At 36.6% G+C, this 21,078-nt stretch overlaps 2 protein-coding genes and 1 pseudogene across 2 annotated transcripts in view; all 3 read right to left on the reverse strand.

Annotated features, from left to right (window-relative positions):
• The window catches only part of LOC144836927 (ribosome-recycling factor, mitochondrial-like), a 129,312-nt gene that overhangs the window by 86,238 nt on the left and 21,996 nt on the right, over window positions 1–21,078 (reverse strand). The window contains exon 2 of the mRNA XM_078691871.1: window positions 13,901–14,055. Coding sequence (XP_078547997.1) covers window positions 13,901–14,055 — 155 coding nt within the window. The remainder of the gene's footprint in view (window positions 1–13,900; window positions 14,056–21,078) is intronic.
• LOC144836898 (uncharacterized) lies at window positions 3,663–8,996 on the reverse strand. The gene is made up of 2 exons (XM_078691817.1): window positions 7,149–8,996; window positions 3,663–5,198 (listed from the first exon to the last, which is right to left on the reverse strand). Exons 1-2 carry the CDS (start codon window positions 8,420–8,422, stop codon window positions 5,165–5,167), a joined length of 1,308 nt encoding a protein of 435 aa, XP_078547943.1. The 5' UTR covers window positions 8,423–8,996; the 3' UTR covers window positions 3,663–5,164.
• LOC144836931 (uncharacterized) lies at window positions 10,081–12,219 on the reverse strand (annotated as a pseudogene).

Raw genomic sequence — 21,078 nt, forward strand, 5'->3', positions numbered from 1 at the left:
GATCAAAATCCGACGTATTGATTTTTTGGACCCTCAAGGGGAGAAGGGCGCATGTGACGGGAGCAGGTCCATGAAGGTGTGGATGGCGTATGGTATTGGTGCAGGACAAAATCTACTTTTGAGTAAATTCTGTGTAAAGTAAATTCTCGAAACTACCCAATTTAATTCATAACAAAGATACAACGTCTGATCAAAATCAAGTATCATTTATTACAGTAAAAGCAAGAATACAAGCCAAGACATCTCATGAAGAACAAGCTGATATAAATGACGACGACCAAATAGAAAGTAAAGAAAGTCCTGGCACCCACAGCAAACTTCTTTTGTCGCGAACAAGGTTGCATTAGGTCATATCAGAGGTACTCTTCCCTAGAGAAACACTTAGATTATGAAAATCACAAGAACGCACTAGAACATGAAACACTATATGACAGGGCAATGAAATTATACGCAACACAACTAGAAATCCAGAACCAACAAGAACCAACGATTTGCCACGGTTTGACATTGGCCCCGACCTGCAAATAGGCTGGGCATTAAAGTCCTCTGATAAAAAAACACGATTTTCTGTTCCACAGAAAACCTACCTAGACAGGACAGAAAGCTGATCCATGTGATGTCTCACGAGAGATGAGATCGGCCAGGCACAGCGATGGTTCACATCTATTTAGCAAGAGTGAATTTTTAACAGCACAGCAGATTGCAAATTTTTTCTCATTCTTAGCTAAAAAAAGGACAGATGCAGCCGTTCATGATGATGATGACGAAGATGATGATTACGATAGTAATGAAGATGGTTACGAAGTCGAAGAAAATGGAGACGATTTAAAAACGGAAAAAGAAAGAGAAATTCAATAGAATACAGATATAACCATAAAGCGCAAGAAGCCATACATTGATTTGCTGGGAAAGCTGGTTTCCACGTGCAGTTGCTCGATTGATTAAGGTAGCAACGAAGGTAAAACTGTGTCTGTGAGAATTCTTTAAAATAACAATTTAATATGTGGGACGATTCTGTTGTCTAAATTGTTAGTATTTTAAGTCACATTCTGTAAATTTTTAATAAAGCGAAGGGGTGAAACAATGGTAAAATAATAATTTATTGTTTAGGCTACGAATTATTAGGAAATTTCGCACGAGCACATGAACGTTAACGGTTGTCACCATTCTACTCATTTGCATAACAACAGAGTTCAGCGAACATTTGCGTTAATGTACTTGCTCGTTTTGATTTCGCGCTTCGACGGGAATGTAGAACGCAACACATGTGTAGCACACGCAACATACGCCACAAGTATTAAAACAAATCATGGAATACCTTGGGTTTAGAGACTAAGCCTAGCCAGGCATGTTTAATCATGTTTTGGTGAACGTTTTTCATTGACGCAATTTTTCAGAAATAAGGTTCTCGACGCACGTAACTAAAGTTTTTCGTAATGCTTGCGCACGCACAGATCAAGTTGTTTACAAAGTGGGCGGAGCTTGGAAAATAGGATTAGCGTTAACGTGCTCGTGCGAAAACTCCCTATATGAGAAGATAAGAACATTATGTTGTAAAGCCTGTTTTCCACTAGGCAAAATTATTCGTTCAAATCAAAAATTTTCTAAATTGCACACGCCCAATGGAACACTTTGTTGATAAAAATAAACTGCGCATGCGCGCGTATAATGCAAAAAATGTTCAATTCGCGCGAATAAATTCACCTTGTGGAAAACATAACAGGCTTGATGAAGCTAAGCGAGTTATAATGTTGAGCTCAGATAGTAATTGCTTAATTTCATCATGGGTTAGTCGTTAAATTTTACTAGAAATTTATTTTTAGTTTGTGTTTATATTAAAACGTAATTCCAAATTATTCAGGACCTTTCAGTTTACCTTTAAAGTTTGTTTCTCGTAGTAAAATTTACCTTAAATCTGTAAATAGAGAACAATAGGTACATCTGATTGATCTTGCCGACAAATAAAATCTTTGAATTTCTTAAAACTTTTTGGCTCTGGCGCGGAGCGCAAAATAGTTTCCCCAATTTTTTTTTACTTGATTCATAAATATTAGTATCTAAACTTTAAAATTGTCGCACATGAAAAAAAACGTGTTTGTTTTTAGCCTACTTTTTAAGAGTTTTATATATGCTAATTAGTAATTAATTAGTAAAAATCTTAGAATTTCATCAAATTTTTTGAAACTTAATTATTGTCAAGATGCTAGTTAACATATGTGTAAAATATTAAAACGCTAGGTAGCTACGTTTGGCTTCCAGAGGCTGTTAAACTTAATGTAAATTATACACCAAAAATTAACAAAATTGGCCGAAAATCGTTATTTTTCTATTTTCTTGAAAACTAAGCAATATTTTACCAAACAAACTACACATCAGGTTTACTTACATCAAGATCAACCAATGTGCAAAATATGAGCCAATTCGAAATTTTGACCCTTGCCACTAAATTACGAATATGTCTGATTTTTGGTGATAAGCACTCTTAAGTAGTTTCTTATTTCGAAATACCTCTGCTCTTGCGCGATAGGTGGAGAATTTGACGATAATTCGACGTGGTCTGGTTTTAGTACGTGATTTGTTCTGTTGTATTCCTAGTCCAAATAGATAAGTTCAATGTCGTCGCAAATACGAGACGATATGATATCTAAGGCTATCTTATCAGTGTTTTCGCTATTATCTGTCTCGCGTACGCCGTGTATTAGTAGGCAATTACGTCTACTATACTGCTCAAGGTCATCGACTTTTTCAAGTAAGCTGTTATGATCTTTCGTCAGCCTATTGTTTTTCTCTCGTAGTGACGTCACTGGCTATTGTCTCGTTGTCAAGGGAAACGCTGCTGTAAATATTTTGACTGACCTGGTCAAGAATGGCGTCACTTATCGATCGTATAACACTTTCGTTTCCACATATGGATGCAATAATTTTATCCATAAGATTTGAAGATGAAAGAATATGTTTACTTATTGTCGTAGAAACAATACTTACGAGTTCTTTATCGTCTGAAAGGAGGAGCTCAATATCTCGCATTGTCGATGAGTCCATTGTCCGTAGGCCTTGTTGATGTTGTTCCGAGGTACCGGGCTGATTGACAGCTTGACATTCATCGCTGATCGTGCCTGGGTTGACAGTAGGCTCCGACATAATTTCGGTTGATTTCCCAGTCGATCGTTTAGATTTAGTACTCGTTCTAGTTGACGTCATACTTTTACAATATTAATGTATAATACTTTATTGTAAAGTTGGATGCCGTAATGTATGATTATAGAGCAATTCAATGAAATTTTGTGGGCGATTACAACATTCGTTGTTTAGCTCATAGCATCCGGTTTCATGCCAATAGGTTGCTCTTGTTCAACAATTTGGTCTGTATGGTTTTATGTAGCTTAACAAAAGTTGGTTATTAACACCTCTTAAGGTAGCTGTACGTTTAATGTATTCCTTAAGGGTAGTTACAACACATACTTTGCTATCTGGCGCAAACGTTTTAAAAATAATTCTTGAGCCTTTCTTATTATTCGGTTTTGTATGCTTTAACAAATCATTAACATAAAAAATGGCACCATCTGCTTTAATAGGAAGATTAAACGAGACTTACCTGTAAGTTGAAGTTTGATCACTATTTTATGAATATGTGAGTGAGGTGTAAACTGAGATCCCGACGCGCACGCGCACCCTCATACTTTAAATCAAACATGTCCAGAGTAATAATTTGCAGCGATAAGTATATATATGATAACCTGCATTGTTCTATAATAATAATTGTTTTACTTGGGGTGGGTTGAGGCGGGCAGTTTACACCTCACTCACATATTCATAAAATAGTGATCAAACTTCAACTTACAGGTAAGTCTCGTTTAATCTTCCTATTTTATTTCATATACGTTCGCTGTAAACTGAGATGTTTAAAGCCAACTCTGGAAACATGTTTGAACTGTAAACCAAATAATTGACGGAAATGTTAGTTTCAATAAAACAACTTTATTTCCAAAAGTCTACATTCATTCATAAGGATGTTTGCCTAACGGGCAACTTAAATATGACAACTATCGTGTTGTATTAATAATAAAGCATTTATTTTGCTTATAATCAATAGTCCAACGTTTTAGGATTCTCACCCTAAAAACATCAATTAGAAAACTAAACAACAATATTAAACTGGTTCAAAATGCAAACAGGGGCTATTTGTAGTAGCCAACAACAAACACAACCAATATTAATGAGTTGATGAATCAACTTTTCTCAACAGTGCCTGTTGAAATGACGGATTTTCTACAAATTTTATAGGCTTATTATAATATCTGTTTAGTGTATGTTCGTTTCTCCACCCAGCTGTTTTCATTATTAAGTCAACCGGGACATTCCTTAATTTTGCTGATGAAGATGCAGCCGCTCGGACCGAATGGGCTTTAAATTGTGTTGTATCTACTCCTGCTTCTGATAAACCTGTCCTTATCCATCGAGCAATTGTGTCTTTTGATGCCTCGGCATACGGTTTCTTATGACATATAAAAAAATCTGTCCTTATTTTCCCTTAAATTAGTAGTTTTTTCCCTGTACTTTAGAATTGTTCTGACCGGACATAGGGCAGGGTCTTCACTTTTGTGGAAAACCACCAGTTGACCTGTATTGTTTGGTCTGCTAGTTTTTAGTAATGTACAAATGTAAAAGGTGATTGCTTCATTCTCGATATTCATATTTGAAAATTTGAAATTATATAAGGTTTGAAGCCTACTTGAGGACAATAATGCTAATAACAATGCTACTTTTATGGTAAATTCTTTAAGCGATAATGTATCGTCGTTAATTGTTCGCCTCAGATAGTCTGTAACTAAGCGAACATCCCAAATTTGTGCATATTTTGGAGTCGGTGGGTTAAAATTGAATAACCCTTTCATAAATCTTTTCAGTTCAATAGACTCCTTCATGTTTATATCTAAGATTTCGAGAAAGTTTACAATTGCGCTTTTCGCCATACTGATAGTACTATAGCCTAAGCCCTCGTCCTTCAGCTTTATCAAGAAATCGAGGACGTGACCGGTGTTTAGCTGTTGCCATGTGATTCCTCTGATTTCACAAAAGTCTATAAATTTTGTTAGCTGTGAGTTATATTGCTTCCACGTTGACCGTCTCCAGGATTGCAGAATGACGTCTGCTGCAGTATTGCTTATTCCTTTGTTGTAGAGTTCCGCCCTGATAGCCTGCAGGCAAAAAGGTTAAGTCTGTTATAAAGGGGATGACAATCATCTGAACCATGTAATGTTAAGGCATGTTTGGTATTCTTAAACCTCAGTGGTTCCCCAACCATCATTGATAGTAATTTAGGATACCAATACTGTGTTGGCCAGTTTGGGACCACCATGATAACTATGGCATTATCTGTCAATATTTTTTGCAAACATCTACCTATAAGGCAGAACGGCGGGAAAGCATAGAGCTTGGCAGAGGACCAATTTTGTAGAAATGCATCGATACCAATTGAATCTGGGTCCGGTTTCCATGATATATATTTCGGAAGCTGTGCATTGTGCCTAGAAGCGAATAGGTCTATATCCAGTTCACCGAATGTTTTAGTGATTTTTATAAACAATTCTTTGTTAAGCATCCATTCTGTCTCATCTTTAAACTGACGAGACTTTGCATCAGCTATTATATTATCTCTACCTGGGATGTATTCTGCACTTATCCAAAAATTGTTCTCAATGCACGAAGACCAGATGGCTTTTGAAATTTTATTGCACGCAATTGATTTTGCGCCGCCCATGTTGTTTATGTAAGCTACTGCCGTGGTATTATCAACCTTCAACCTTATGTGCTTAGCTTTTCTCTCACGGGACAATGCTTTAAGGCCGAAAAAAGCAGCCAGCAATTCTAAGTAATTAATATTTAGTGCCCCTGTAGCATATGCAATGTCTAGGTCTTTGTTTATCCACCTTCCCCCTGTGTGGGTATGTCCATCAGTGGCACCCCAGCCTAGACCACTAGCGTCTGTCTCAATTGTTAGGTCGGGGTACCCATGATATATCAATTTATATGCGTCTTTGACATTATTTTGCCACCAAAGAATATCGTCCCGTCCATTGACGGAAATACTAATAGGCCTATCGTAATGGCCTTTATTTATTTTTAGAGCTAGTATTTTCTCCTTCTCTAGTGCCCTATAATGAAGCTTTCCATACTCTACAGCAGGTAGTGTTGCTATAATTTTGCCTAAAAATTGCGCAACTTCCCTAATGGTAGTATGACTTAATGTAAGTATGTGTTTACTTTGAACTCTAATTTCCTCCTTCTTGTGATATGGAAGGGAAACCGTCATACTTATAGAATTTATTTCAAATCCCAAGAAGGTTATGATCTGCGTAGGATTCATTACTGATTTTTCTCTATTAATGATAAAACCCAATGAGGCTAGAAGTTCACTAGTTTCCCTGGCGGTACCGCCGGCCAAGTCTTCTGACTGGTTTATACACAAAATGTCATCAATGTAAACCAACAGAATATGCCCTCTGCTGCGCAAAAACGCAATTGGGGGCTTCAATAATTTCGTGAAAAGTCTAGGCCCTGAGCTAAGCCCATTAGGCAATGCGACAAACTTATACAGGTTGTCTTTCCAAACAAATTTTAAATATTTAGTGTCCGACTCTGCTATGGGTACAGTAAAATATGCATCTTTGAGGTCGACTGACGTCATATATACACCTGGTGAAATTAGTGTCAATGCATTTCCAAACATTTCCATTTTGACATGTTTGTATGTCACATATTCATTTAATTTAGAGAGGTCTAATATCATTCTGAACCCTCCATCTTTCTTTGGCCTTGTAAAAATATTTGATACAAACTGGTCATGTTCATACATGGCTGGTTTGACCACCCCTTTTGATATCAATTTAACTATTTGATCATCAATAGCCTCCATATCCATGTTGCTGAGTTTGTATGGATGAGGTATTTTTCCTTTTAGGTGGTAGGGTATGGCTTTATCAAACTCTATTTTATATCCTGAAACCGCATTTAGGATGTATGGATCCGAAGTATATTTTTTCCACCTATGTATATATGACCTGAGTCGACCTCCTACTATGTCAAGGTTATTATGTTTGTTAACCTTATTGTTAGGAGAAATACTTATATTATCAATCGACTCATACCTCTTCGGCTGTTGTTTTAGGTCCTTTTTCCCCTGATAAAATTTGGTCTGGTTGTAGTTGTTTGTTGACCATTTGTGTCGCCGGGTTTGACCTAAAAAAGGTTTGCCATTTCTATTGTATGGCTGGTATCTGTAGTTGTTGGACCTGGTCTTTGGTTGGTACGACTTAAAATTAAATAAGCCTGCCGTAGCCTTCCTTTCCTCATCCAGTTTTTTAACTGTAGTACTCAGGTCACCAAATAAATACTCTGTAGGCTTAATGCTGGGTTTACATAAATGAGTATATTTGGCATTTATTTCCGGTTTCAACATCTCCTTACGAAGTGCAAGTAACTCGAAGTTCGCATTGGCAAGTAGGCCGATTGTGTCCTGTGCTATCTCCGATGACTCATTTCCATCAACTAATTTAGCAAGGGCGGTAATTCCCTTTATCAAAGGTTTTTGTACCTTTTGAAATTTTAGATCGTTAGACCGTGCCCTTGGTGTAATGGAATCCCAAATAGTTGGATTGACCTTTGGCACCATTAGGGCCTCTAGATTTTCCGGTATAGGATAGCTTTTGATCAGCTCGGTCATTACACTCTCACTCATATGCGAGTGCAATAAGTATGTTAGCGTGTCAGCCAACTCTTGGCTGACTGCTGGTGCCAATTCGTTAGAAACAGCAAATCTTGCTGCAAAACCCGGAGGAAGGGGGCCTTTGACCTTACTATTACTATTAGTGGCTGGCCGCTCAGGATTTTCATCCTTCTTGGATAGTTGTGTACCTGTTACTTCCCCCTCCTCCAGGTCAGACACATCACGTTCGTACTGATGATGCCTATCGTAAATGTTACTCGTGAGGCTAACCACCGAGCTACTGTCATCATATTCATTGTTGTGACATTGTGATGACATTTGTGTCATCAACTGAGATAAAAGGTCGTGCGTTGACTCATTTATTTGTTGAGCAGCCTTCGTCTCTTTAACCTGCTGCTCAACCAACCGCTCAAGGTTTTCAACCCTAGCCTCATAGTTCAGGCCTACTCCGACCTGTTGATTAGGCTGCAGCACGTTAGTGCATGATGGCCCGGCGATAGCAACGGCATCGCTGTTGCTATGCGTATTACCTTCTTTAGGAGGCCTAGTAATAGTACAGCTAGACCCCGCCTTCCTGGCCTTTTTGGTGGGCTTAGCCACCGTATGCTGTACAAGTGGAGTTGTAGCTGCAAATGTTACATTTCCAGCAGAAATCTCCAGCACATCTTCTTGTATTGCAAGTGATTTTTGTTCCATGATCGTTCGGGTGCACGCCGTCTCCAAACGATGGCGCCGATATGAGGGTGCGCGTGCGCGTCGGGATCTCAGTTTACAGCGAACGTATATGAAATAAAATGATCATTTTGTCTACCCTAAGTAAGTAGATGGTTTGGCAGCGTTGGGCCGATAACAAAGCCATAAGCATACACAGTCTATGAGTGAGTTGCTTTAAAGATAAACTCTGTATAGGGTATAACTCCCTAATGTGATTAAATACCACTTTAACGTCCCATATTTCAGTATACCTCGTTATGGGTGGCTTTAGATTAAATGTTCCTTTTACAAATCTACTAATTAAATTATGTGAGCCAATCGTTTGGCCGTTTTCCAGGAACAAACATGACGATAGTGCATAACGTGCTGTATTTACTGCTGAGTAATTGTTTGTTGATTCAAATATCATTGTGAGGAATTCTAAAGCAAGACCTACATCTGCTTTAAGCGGATCGACTAATCTTGTGGCTGCAAAATCTTCCCATCTCTTTATATAGCTTCCGTATTGCTTTAAGGATGACCGTCTCCAAGAATTCAGGATTACGTTGATGGCTGTTTCATTCTATTGATCTCCGGATAATCTACATGCAAAAAGATTGATTTTATTACACAGTGGGTGAACTTTGTTCGTTCCTGGTAGTATAAGGGATAGTCGCCCGCCTTGTAGTTTTAAAGGTTTCCCAACCATAATCGATAATAACTTAGGGTACCAGTATTGCGTCGGCCAATCAGGAACTACCATTATTCCAGTAGCCTTATCATTTGAAATCTTTTGAATACATTTACCGATTAAGCAGAATGGCGGAAAAGCATAAAAGGTAAGTCCTGCCCAGTTTAAGTTAAATGCGTCTACATTTGACGCATCCGGGTCAGGTTTCCATGACACATATCTAGAAAGCTGTGCATTATTTCTAGATGCAAATAAATCCACCTCTAGTGGTCCAAACTCTGTAACAATTTTTTGAAACAAATCTTTATTTAGCATCCATTCCTTCTCATCATCAAAATGATGTGATTTATTATCCGCAATTAAATTATCTTTTCCCGGAAGATGGATTGCAGAAAGCCATATGTTATGGTCTGTGCACCATTGCCATATCATTTTTGCTAGATGGTTGCAAGTCTTAGATTTTGCTCATCCCATATTATTGATATAGGCTATTGCCGTAGTGTTATCTATTTTTAATTGGACGTGTATATTAGATACCGGTACATCTTTTATGAGTGACTTAAGTCCGAGAAAAGCTGCCAGTAACTCCAAATAATTAATGTTAAGTGAATCATTTACAAATGCATTTTGTAAATCATTCTGGCACCATCTCCCACCAATGTGATTAGTGCCATCAGTTGCTCCCCACCCTAATCCCGAAGCATCAGTTTCAAATGCAAGGTTTGGGTCGCCATGAGATATATGTTTATACACATAATATATATTGTGCTGCCACCAGGTAATGTCGGCCCTGCCATTCTCATTAATGGTCATTGTTCTGTCATAATGGCCTTTATTGTGTCTCAGGGAATTAATTTTATCTTTTTCAAGGGCCCTGTAATGTAATTTGCCATATTCCACAGCTGGGAGTGCAGCTACCAGTTTTCCTAGCAGGCTTGCAACCTGTCTAATAGTAGTCTGGACAGACACTCATTAAATATCTCCTCTTTCTTTGATTGAGGGAGAGTAACAGTCATTGTGACTGAGTTAATTTCAAACCCTAAAAAGGTTATTGTTTGAGTGGGCTGTAATACGGATTTTTTATAATTTATAATGAACCCCAATGACGTCAACATTTCACATACTTCTCTGGCTGTGTGTTTTGCTTTGTCTCGACACTTATTAATAGCAAGTATATCGTCAATATAAATTAGGACAATATGGCCTCTACTTAAATATGCTAGTGGAGGCTTTAGTAGTTTCGTAAACAGTCTTGGCCCTGTGCTTAGGCCATTAGGTAATGCCCTAAATGCATAAAGATTCCCTTTCCAGACAAACTTTAAGTACTTTACGTCTGAATATGCTATGGGAACTGTATAATAAGCATCTTTTAGGTCAACTGAGGTCATGTATACCTCTTGGTCTATAAGTGTGAGTGCATTTGAAAATGTTTCCATTTTAAAATGTTTGTAGGCAACATACTCATTTAACTTTGAGAGGATAGTTTGAAAACCTCCATCCTTTTTTGGCCTTACAAATAAATTTGCAACAAATTGGTCAGGTTCGTAATCAGAGGACTTTATTACTCCTTTATCCAGTAATTTTAAGACCTGTTCATCAATCGCAGCCATTTCTATAACACTCAGGTTATATGGATGAGGAATTCTCCCTCTTAAATATTGTGGAATTTGTTTACAAAATTCTATTTTATAACCAGTGACAGCATTTAAAATATATAGATCGGAAGTGAGCTTTTTCCAAGCAGGTAAGTATGACCTCAGTCGACCTCTTACTATTTCATTATGAATAGTTGGTATATCATACCTCTTCTGCTGCTTCTATTGTTGATTTCGATCCCCCTTTTTGTTTAGAGGTTTCTTGAAGCTTCCCTGACTTGGTGAGGCCTGTCGGCCTCTGTTTGATAAAAAAGACTTCGCATTTGATGATGTATTTCGATGGTCCCACTGTTTATAGCGGGACTGTGGGTATGGCTGATATCTTGACTTGTTATTATATTTCAGATTGTTATTAATGACCCAATTGTTGGTCTTTAGGAGTCCGGATGTTGCCTTCCTCTCTTCATCAAGCCGTTTTACAGATTTTCCTAAATTTCCGAACAGAAATTCTGTTGGTTTTGTAGTCGGCTTACAGAGATGTCTATAATCCTTGTTAATCTCCGGTTTTAGGACTTCTTTTCGTAGTCCCAATAACTCATAATTTGCATTTGCCAATAAGGCAAGTGCATCTTGAGATCGTTCATTATGCTCATTTCCCAATGCATGGGCTAGAGCTGTGATGCCTTTTATATCCGTTGAAGCTTCAGATCTAAAGACCTTGATTTTCCGGATATCCCGTCCCACAGGGTCGGGTTTACTTTAGGCACTATTAGTGCTTTTGCATTATCTGGAACCAGATATGCTTTAGAAAGCTCCAGTTGTATATTCTCATCCATTGGAGAATGGAGCAAGTAAGTTATACTGTCTGACAATTCCTTGGTAATCTCAGGTCCTGTTTTCCTCTGCTGACGCAAATCGTGCAGCAAAACCTGGAGGTGGGGCCATAATAGGCTTAGTCAAGGCCGAACCATCGTCGAGAACAGTATTAATATCAATATCATTATTAATATCGCTTGTCTGGTTTCTTGGTGTATTGCATGAATGGAAACCTGAGTAGTTAGAATCTACTGACAAGCTATCATTATCGCCGGAAAAACTTTCCTGGCTGTCATAACTAACCTGTGGCCTAGGCCCATTCAGGTTCTGAACAAGCTGCTGTAGCAAGTTGTTTGTTTGCTCAGCGCGCTCCTCGAGCGCGCACAGTCTCCCCTCGGTTACCAAGGAGGAGGCCTTTTTTACTTTTGGTTTCGTATGCTTCTTCCCCTCAAATATTATCTCCTCCTGATTCTTCGGGGATGATTTTGATGTTGCTTCTTCCAATTCTGGGTAATATGACCTAGATAATCAATTATGTATCTAGGCATATATTGACTGCAAACTTCGTGAAAACGTTGGTTTTACACACATAAATTAGCAACGTGTTGTACATGATGCTAGTACGCTGTTCGCTATGACTGGTTACTGCGCATGCGCTGGTTCGGGATCTCAGTTTGCACCGAACGTAATATGAAATAAAATTGCAAGTTTACTTTCTTATTTCTGTTCCACAATATCATTTTCGTAATCTTGCTTTATTTTCTATATCACGAGGGAGGGTAAATATTACAAAAAATGGTTTTGTTAATCGATTGCCAAAGTTATACCTGTTGATATTTTTTTTTCGATTCACTTGCTTGTTTCCGTCACAAGGTTTTGTCTAATGTCAGTATCTAAATGTTGTCTTGTTATTTGTTGATTTTTGCTTGTATATATTATATTATATTTTATGACTTTCAACCATGTTAATGGTGACGTTTGGTCACTGTAGGTTGATGATGAAATCAAATAAAAAATAAAAAATATACTCCGCTTTATGGCGTATATTTAATTTGATCTTTATTAATTTGAAGTATAATTTTTATTTTGCTACTGCACCTTCACACGCGTGGTCCAAATAAAAATGTCCGGTTAGCCATATTGATTCATGATCCGATATCTACAACTCATCAACTTCCAGAATATGTAATTAAACTATATTTGAACTTGTCACGGTGACGAGTTAGGCTATCGCGCAATGCATCGTAACATGCACATGCTAATTATTATCGCACGATTTTTAAAGTTTGACGTGCATGTGTGTCATTTTTTACATTCATAATTCATCAAAAATTTGAATTCGAAGTGTTCATATGATGTGATTTTAAGTCGAAATTGTTTAAAAGTTGGTAAAATTACTAGAAAAGGCTGGAAAAACATAATTCACGCCAAAAAAAATGATTCCAGGGATATGTGCGCAACGCGCATGTAAAAATTTGACTGCTCGTGGAAATTTTTACTTGCTTAAAATGACATGAAACGCATAGAAAGTTGATTAGAAATTGATTTTTCACATTTTAAATTTTTAAACGCGTGTGCGAAACATGCCATTTTTTTCCACAGAAAGTTAGCGTATGATATAAATTACACTTTTGCTAAGTTTCAATTTAAATTGTTATATAGTTTTTGATCTATGTTAAATACGCGAAATTCATATAATTGCGTGTAACTTGCGCTGCGCGACTCTAAAGTCATATAACGAAGTTTCTTGCACATCTACAGATAGAGTTCAATCTTCTGACAAAGTTATACAATCCTATGTTAACAAGAATTAGAGATACGCTGAAGATAAAATTTGTGGAAAGGAAGAAGAATAAGATAGAAAAAAAAAACAATAACAAGGGGTTATCCGCCAAGTGCAGATAACCAATAATGATACACATGTTACTTATTGTGACCAGCTAGGTCTACAAATCTAAGCCTACCTAGTCTATAGGCCTAAGACCGTCCATGAAAGGACATTCGACGTGAAGTAAGTGTACATTATTTTTCTATTTTTATCATAATTAACCATAAAACATACATATGAGGAATGACCTGGATTAATGTTTTTAAAGTAATATACAATATATGCATTATTTTATAAAACATCTGAAATTGCAGGGAAAGTGTCTAAGTAATGTTATGACCTTTTTCCAGGGAAGTTTAATTTTCATTGATTTTCCAAATAAATGGCAAGAAGGGCATTTTTTTTCTCGGACATTTCCTAAACCATTATGAATAAAATGTCAGCTGCATTAACAGAAGTGGTGAAAAATACCTTCAAAGGTTGCAGCTTATGATTAAAAATCTTTTATACAAAGTATAAATAGAATTTTCATATAATTAAAAAAACCTCACCTTTTTTAGCAAATACTATTCCAGACTGTTTGTAAAATCGCAAAGAAGAATGTTGAAGTATATGATTGTTATAATGTTGAAAAAGTTTGATAGGGATGTTAATTCTCCGCATTTGAATCAGCCTTTGATGAAAAACAGCTGAAATCATTCGGATACTACAAACAAATAAACAAAAAATAAAGGAAAATTAAGATGGTCATTGTAACATTATGAAGTCATTTTATGAATATATCTCACCAAGATGTTTTAACACCTATCATGTATAAATGTAATTATAAAATACAGGAGTTCTACTTGCAACGTCTTTATGGTATCCGATAGTCTGCCGATGAGGGCAGTAGTGGAGACCGCATGGGTAGGGAAAGGAGATGGAATAAAAGGCTGTTATTAAGATGTTTATATAAACACCGGTTTATTCTAGTATCATTTTATTGCTGTCTACCATAATTGGCGACGAGAATCATTAATGAACCTGTTGCTAAGTTAGGCGACTACAAGGATAGAAGCGCCAGTTCCATTTCTACCCACGGCAGGAGAAGCTACCATACCATGGAGACAATGGCGGCGTCTCTTCGAGAATTACATGCTGGCTGCGGCGGATACGGGTGAGTCAGTTGAAAGTAAGAAGGCTATGTTACTACACTGCACTCGTTAGGACCTGAGGGCCAAAGAATTTTTTATTCTTTACCCGAAATTGGAGAAGCAGATGAAAATTGTTATACGAGAGCATTGGTTACTCTAGAAACTCATTTTGCGCAGCAAGTGAGCATGGTTGCAGAACGCTACCAATTTAGACAACGTGCGCAATTACTGGGAGAGTCTGGAGATGGCTATATAGCCGCTCTCAGAGAACTTGCGTCACGATATGAGTTTGGAACTTTTGCCGATGAAATGCTAAGAGACCAGTTAATGGCGAAAACAAACAGCAATAAAATTAGAACAAGATTGTTTACAGAACTTAGAAAAGCTATTATTAGCAATAAATAAATCTAATGAGTTTGGTATCAAAGGTGGTGCTATAAATTGGATTGAATCATATTTAGACAACCGATGTTACAAGGTCAAATTGTTGGGTTGTGAATCTGTAAAAACAAAAATTAAATTCGGTGTCCCTCAGGGGTCAACAATTAGCCCGGCACTTTTCACAGCGTATACTAGACCTATTGCCGATATTATAAAGTCTCATAATGTTGGGTATCATCTATATGCTGATGATACCCAACTTCATTCAAGCTTTGATCCTAAAATACCCGGTGACTTAGAAGTATCTATTTTTAGATTAACAACCTGTATCAATAAACTTAAATTATGGAAAAATAAACTTAAGCTTAATGAGCAAAAGACAGAACTTTTAGTTTTGGTCCATGGTGGATATAATTCATAGGCACCACTGGCTTTTTTTTTTTTTTTCATTAAGTCAATGGGCCTTGTTTGGTTCCTTGTTGTAATTTGGTACCCCAGTATTTTTAAGATATGTAATAAGTGAATGTTTTGAGGTTTTTTATTGATGTATGTTTTCTTAATTAACTTAATTAACGAGCTTCATTGGCTTCCCATTCATTGTAGAATTCAATTTACGGTAATGTACTTTTGCATATTTATAATTGTCTCGCAAACCTAGCACCAGATTACCTCCAAGATTTTATTATACTGTATGATTGTAAAAGAAGGGGACTTCGGTCTGAGAATGATGCCACGCTTTTTTTTATTTTTTTATTAAACCTTTTATTTAGTGAGGGTGACCCTCAACAGCTCAACATGCTGACAATCAAGGAGCCCTCATATGAACATTATAAAAAAAAACATATGGAAAAAACGGATGAACTATGTTTAAAAAAATATAAAAATATATATTATATATGTCGGCATAGACTAGTTACTTTATTTTTTTATTTTTTTGCGTACCGCCAATCTTATGTATGATTTGTTTGTTTAGCTTTTGTTCAAGCTCTATCACGTTTGTGCATTAAGTCCAAAATGTCCTCTCGTTGGATTAGCCAGCCTGGTAGTTTTCCCTTAAAACGCCTAGTAATAAGAGGAGTGTGATGGTTTAGCACATCATTTAAATTTGAATAAAATTAATCAATAAAAGCATCTGGATTATAGTTCCTGATCAAATCATCCCATTTTATCTTTTCAAGGTCTTTGAGGAAAAGGCTTTTATTAAAATTTTTGAAAGATCGAAATGTTTTAGTTATATGCCTGTTTTTAAAAATGTTATAAGAAACCTCAGTTAAAACAGCATCATGATCACTCATAGAATGGTCATAAACCTTTGTTTGGAGATGAATGGTTTTGTTCGATGTGATGATCACGTCGATAATTTGGTATTTTCAGGGTGGGCTGGTTTACTAGTTGCAGAAGGTTACAGTCATCCATAGTTTTCTGTAGCTCTCTTGTGTTCTCGTTAGGTACTAAAAAATCAGAGTTCAAGTCTCCAATGAGAATATAGTCTCTGTCATGTACACGAGTAAGTTCATAAAGATTACTTAGGTCATCAAAGTAGTATGTTTTAGCTGATGGTGATTTGTACGAAGTGGTAATTGTCAATTTGTTGCCACTTTTACTTCTTAAGTTGATAGATATGTTTTCAATTTCAACAACAGCTTTATTTTCAATGTATAGCCCACCATGTCTGTTTCTGTCTCGTCCGTCCGTTTATATTTATCTGGTTATCACCGATTAAGTCGTCTAATTTTGATTCAGCAATAGCGAGTATATGGATAGTTTGATCAGCTAAATATCTGATCTCTATGGTTCTTCTTGTTCTTTTAAGGAGGGGCACAAAGACACTCTACAGAGAGGAGGGCACCTATCTTCTAAGTCATGTTTACGATCCTCTTTTAACATCTTTTTCCAAGAAATCTGCGAAAGAGTATACGGATGTACGTCATAATGGATCGATTTCTCGGAAAAGAAGATCGGATGGTCATTCTGACGAAGTCTCCCGAAGTGTTGAGACGAAATATTAATCGTGAGTACACAATTTGGTTTTGACAAATTAATGACGATGAATCAAGATCGAAGTCACCGAGCATGACCTTGAGAAAGTGAATAAGTTCATATATCTTGGTTCGACCATCAAAGAAGAGGGCTCAAGAACAGAAGTAATTGCAAGAGCACCATAGCCAACAATTGCTGTCGCAAAGCTAAACATTATTTGGAGGTCAAATACAGCATTTCCGGACAATTTTGGACAAAAAGTTCCATAAGGAATATAAACATGTATATTCTGAACAATTTAGAAAAAAAATCAACTCTCTACAACTAGCGGTTGGCGTTCTATGGGTACACTATATTTTTACTCTTAATTTGCATATTTCAGCTAATTTGCATATGTTCCAAAACACTTTTCATAGCACCCTAGGCTCACGCTAGCTAGAAATATTGTTTCAACAAAAGTCTTAAAAAAGTTTATTAAATAAACATAAGCTTAGCTTTTTCGAGGCATAGGCATAGGGCTGACGTCTAGCTAAACCATTTTTAGCCAAAAACAATCAAGATCGAAATAAACTATTTCTGTGTTATATGCTACATTACGCGAGTTTACATATTATTTCAGATAAAAAATATTGAGTTTTATATTGTTTTATCCATACGTAATTACATTGGCATAAAGATATAACATTCAAATGTAGGCTTATGCCATAATGGCCATATTTTGGATAGAGATCCTGCAGCATACTGCCCGCCATGCCATGTCTACCAGGCGGTATGTCTGCCAGGGGAACATATTCTTGATGATACCATTTTTTTAGAGGGAAAAATTTCTGTACTTTGTTTCTGTAAGTAAATTGCGTTACTAAGCATCACTTTTCCTAGGGTTGCGTCGACACCTACGTTTGATGGACCATATCTGAGGTTAGACTAGGCCTAGTGGCATACAGTATATAAAATGAGGGCTAGAAATTGAAATAGCGAATACCATTTTGGTATGGATGACAACTCAACGTGTTCCTTAGTTTATAATCTTTAAATTTTCGGGTGTTCTTGTCACTTTTTAAAATTACCTGAACATACAATTTAGAGAGGTTAAAGGTCAGTATGAAACGTATAAATGGAACCCTTTGGTCAATTAAAGTTGTATTGTCCCCCAAAACATGAAAAATGAAGATCAATAAAATCAAATTTTGAATAGACCATTTTGTAGTTATAATAGAGTTGTTCACTTTCACTTTTTTATACTATTATATTTTGTTAAAACGATCAAAGTAAGAAAACACATGATAAGGCCAAAAAAAAATTATTGTGCTGGCCACGCCCGACCGACCCTAAATCGACGAAAATGAAGGTCGGCTTTTTTTTTGTGAGTCATATGTTTGTTTACATATTTTCTATGTGATCCTAGCTTTGCAATCCTTTTGCGGATCTCATCTAGGCTAGACTACTATACTTATTTACTGGCCTAGACATAAATAAACGTTTACCATAGTAATACATTGTAGTATATTTTGTTTCAATAAAAAACGTTTGCAGGTATTTAATTACACAACTGTTTCGTCATAGACAATCGGCAACGATACATCTTCGATCGATGGCAAACAAAATGCCTAGGCCTATATACTGCTGTGCTAGCTGTGCAGCAAGTTGTAACCAACCGAAATTACATACCGCGCCAACAAGCATATTTTCGGAGAAATTCATATTCTTGTATTAACGGACAATCGTATATGGACATACTTTTTGCATTAAAAAGTTCTTCTGCACTGTATTTGTTGTTCATCTAAACACAGAGTTGTTTTGATTGCGGTGCAGATGGGGTCAATCGCGCAGGAAGAGAAACTCCTGGTCCTGGTAATGAAATTAAAAGTTTTGCTGTTGATCGCTTGTGCACATGCGTCATCTCGCTCTAGTGATTTAGAGATGTGTACTGTGTGGCAAAGATCGTATAGCGCCACGTAGTGGCGCTATACGATCTTTGCTGTGTGGTGCGAAGATTTTTTTGGCAGTTTAATTTGACATCAGTTTGACAGTAAGTAAATAGTAAGTTTAATATTTCTTGTCAAAATCGTCAACGATACAGGGGGCAGTAGGTAGTAGGCCCAAAAATAAGTATAGCAGTGTAACCCTGGCCAGACCTACTCTCTACCGTTAGGTAACCATTTCATTTCATTTATTTATTTGACCAACAAAACATAATACAGTATACAATGTACAAAGATGAATTGGTCAGGGACTGCTAAAGTAATACGATTACTGTAACTACAAGAGTCAGCAGTCCCATGATCTTAACAAAAATAAATACATAATTTTATAAACAAATAAAGTATAAAGCTGTGAGTATACAGAAAAAAAAAGAACAAACATGATATACAAAAAAAATTGAATTAAATATACAAAAAAAAAAAAAAAAAGAATTAAAGATAATTATCATGAAGGAAAGAGTCAATAGATGATAAAAGATGAGGAAAAGATTCAGTAACAGCTAATTGGCGTAATGAGGAAGGTAACTGAGATCAAAGCTTAGGAAAGCGGTTTATAGGAGAATTACGAAGGGCCAGAGTTCAAGAAAAGAGATGATTAAAAGTGAGGTCTTCAGTATGTCTAGGATTGATATTGAGATTCTGGATGACAGAAGAGCAGTCAGTAAAGCCATAAAGACATTTAAAAATAAAGTGAAAAAGGATTTTGTTGCGATGGTTTTCAAGAGACATGAGGTTAAAAGATTTTAACCTGGTATGGTATGGTATCTCTCTTCTTTTACATTTAAGAACTCTTCTTGTAAAATTTCGTTGGATGCGCTCTATGCGGATAGACTGGGACTTAAGTTGAGGCAACCAAGCAGGAAGTCCATAGTCAAGAATGGGTAAAATTAAAGATTTAAAAAGAGACAGTAAAGCAGGTTTTGAAGCATTATTAGCAACACTAAAAATAAGCCCAGACATTCTGTTTGCCTTAGAAACAACATTATTTATATGTTCATTCCAGGATAATTTGTTGTCGAGAGTGAGACCAAGATATTTGTGAGAGGAGACAGTGAGAAGAGGTTGACCATTATAGAAATAAGTGTGAGGAATGTAAATTTTCTTCCGAGTAACATGCATCACTTTTGTCTTCTTTGAGTTAAATGACATAGAATTTGCAGATGCCCACTGGTGAATGGAATGAAGATCAGATTGAAGAATTGTAGAGTCGGTATCTGAATGAATGGGTCTATAAATGAGAAGATCATCAGCAAAGAGTACAGAAGTAGAGTACAGATTAGAGTTGATGTCATTGACAAATAAGTTGAAAAAAAGAGGACCTAAAACGCTGCCTTGTGGGACTCCAGATGTGACCAAACCTTTTAAGGAAACGTTACCAGCAAAACGAACACTTTCCGGGTTCTGTGGGTTAAAAAGGATGAAATCCAATGCCATAAGGGTCCGCAAATGTTATATTGTTGAGCGAGTTTCTTAAGTAGGAGGTCATGAGGAAGTTTATAAAAGGCCTTTGACATGTCCAAAAATACAGCATCGATGATGGGAGGTTGTGGCTTGTCAAGAATTGAGGACCAGCTATGAGAAATATTAGTTAGAAGAGTAGCACAAGATTTATCTTTTACAAAACCATGATGGCCTGGGTACAATAGTAAAAACTCTGATAAATGTGAGGAGATGGTCTTTTTTACAACCAACCAACAACCAGGCCTGTGTTTACATGTACTGTTCATAGGAATTTCGAATATCCCCACACTTAGATCTATTGCTTGAGTTGTATTTTATTTTAAAAAAACAATACAAAACAATAGGCCTAGCTTAGTATGTCATGTGTAAAAATAAATTCTGAAATACCTGTATGTGTATTTTTCAGCTACTTCCTACAAGCACAAGTTATTTAATAGTTTCATTGGATTGCTAGATCAGAGAGGTCTGAGCATGGCTGAAAGCACAGTGGAAACTGATGGTTACAGTTTTGTAACAGTAAGTTGAAATATAATTGTCTAACATCAGAGAATAGATTCATCAGGTTGTTTGAAATCCAGAGAAATAATATTAATTTGTCAAAACCAAATTGTGTACTCACGATTAATATTTCGTCTTGATTATGGGTGCAGATAAAGGTAGATGCACGGTATTGACTGATTATGAGAACAAAGTCCATGCTATGTTGCAAGATGAAAAAACTTAAAATCTGATCCAACCCCGAAATATAAACGTAAGCTAATCTCCATCCTCTCTAGACTGAAAAAAAATAAG

Source organism: Antedon bifida, chromosome 3, assembly GCF_963402885.1.
Source record: "Antedon bifida chromosome 3, ecAntBifi1.1, whole genome shotgun sequence".
Lineage (NCBI taxonomy): Eukaryota > Metazoa > Echinodermata > Crinoidea > Comatulida > Antedonidae > Antedon > Antedon bifida.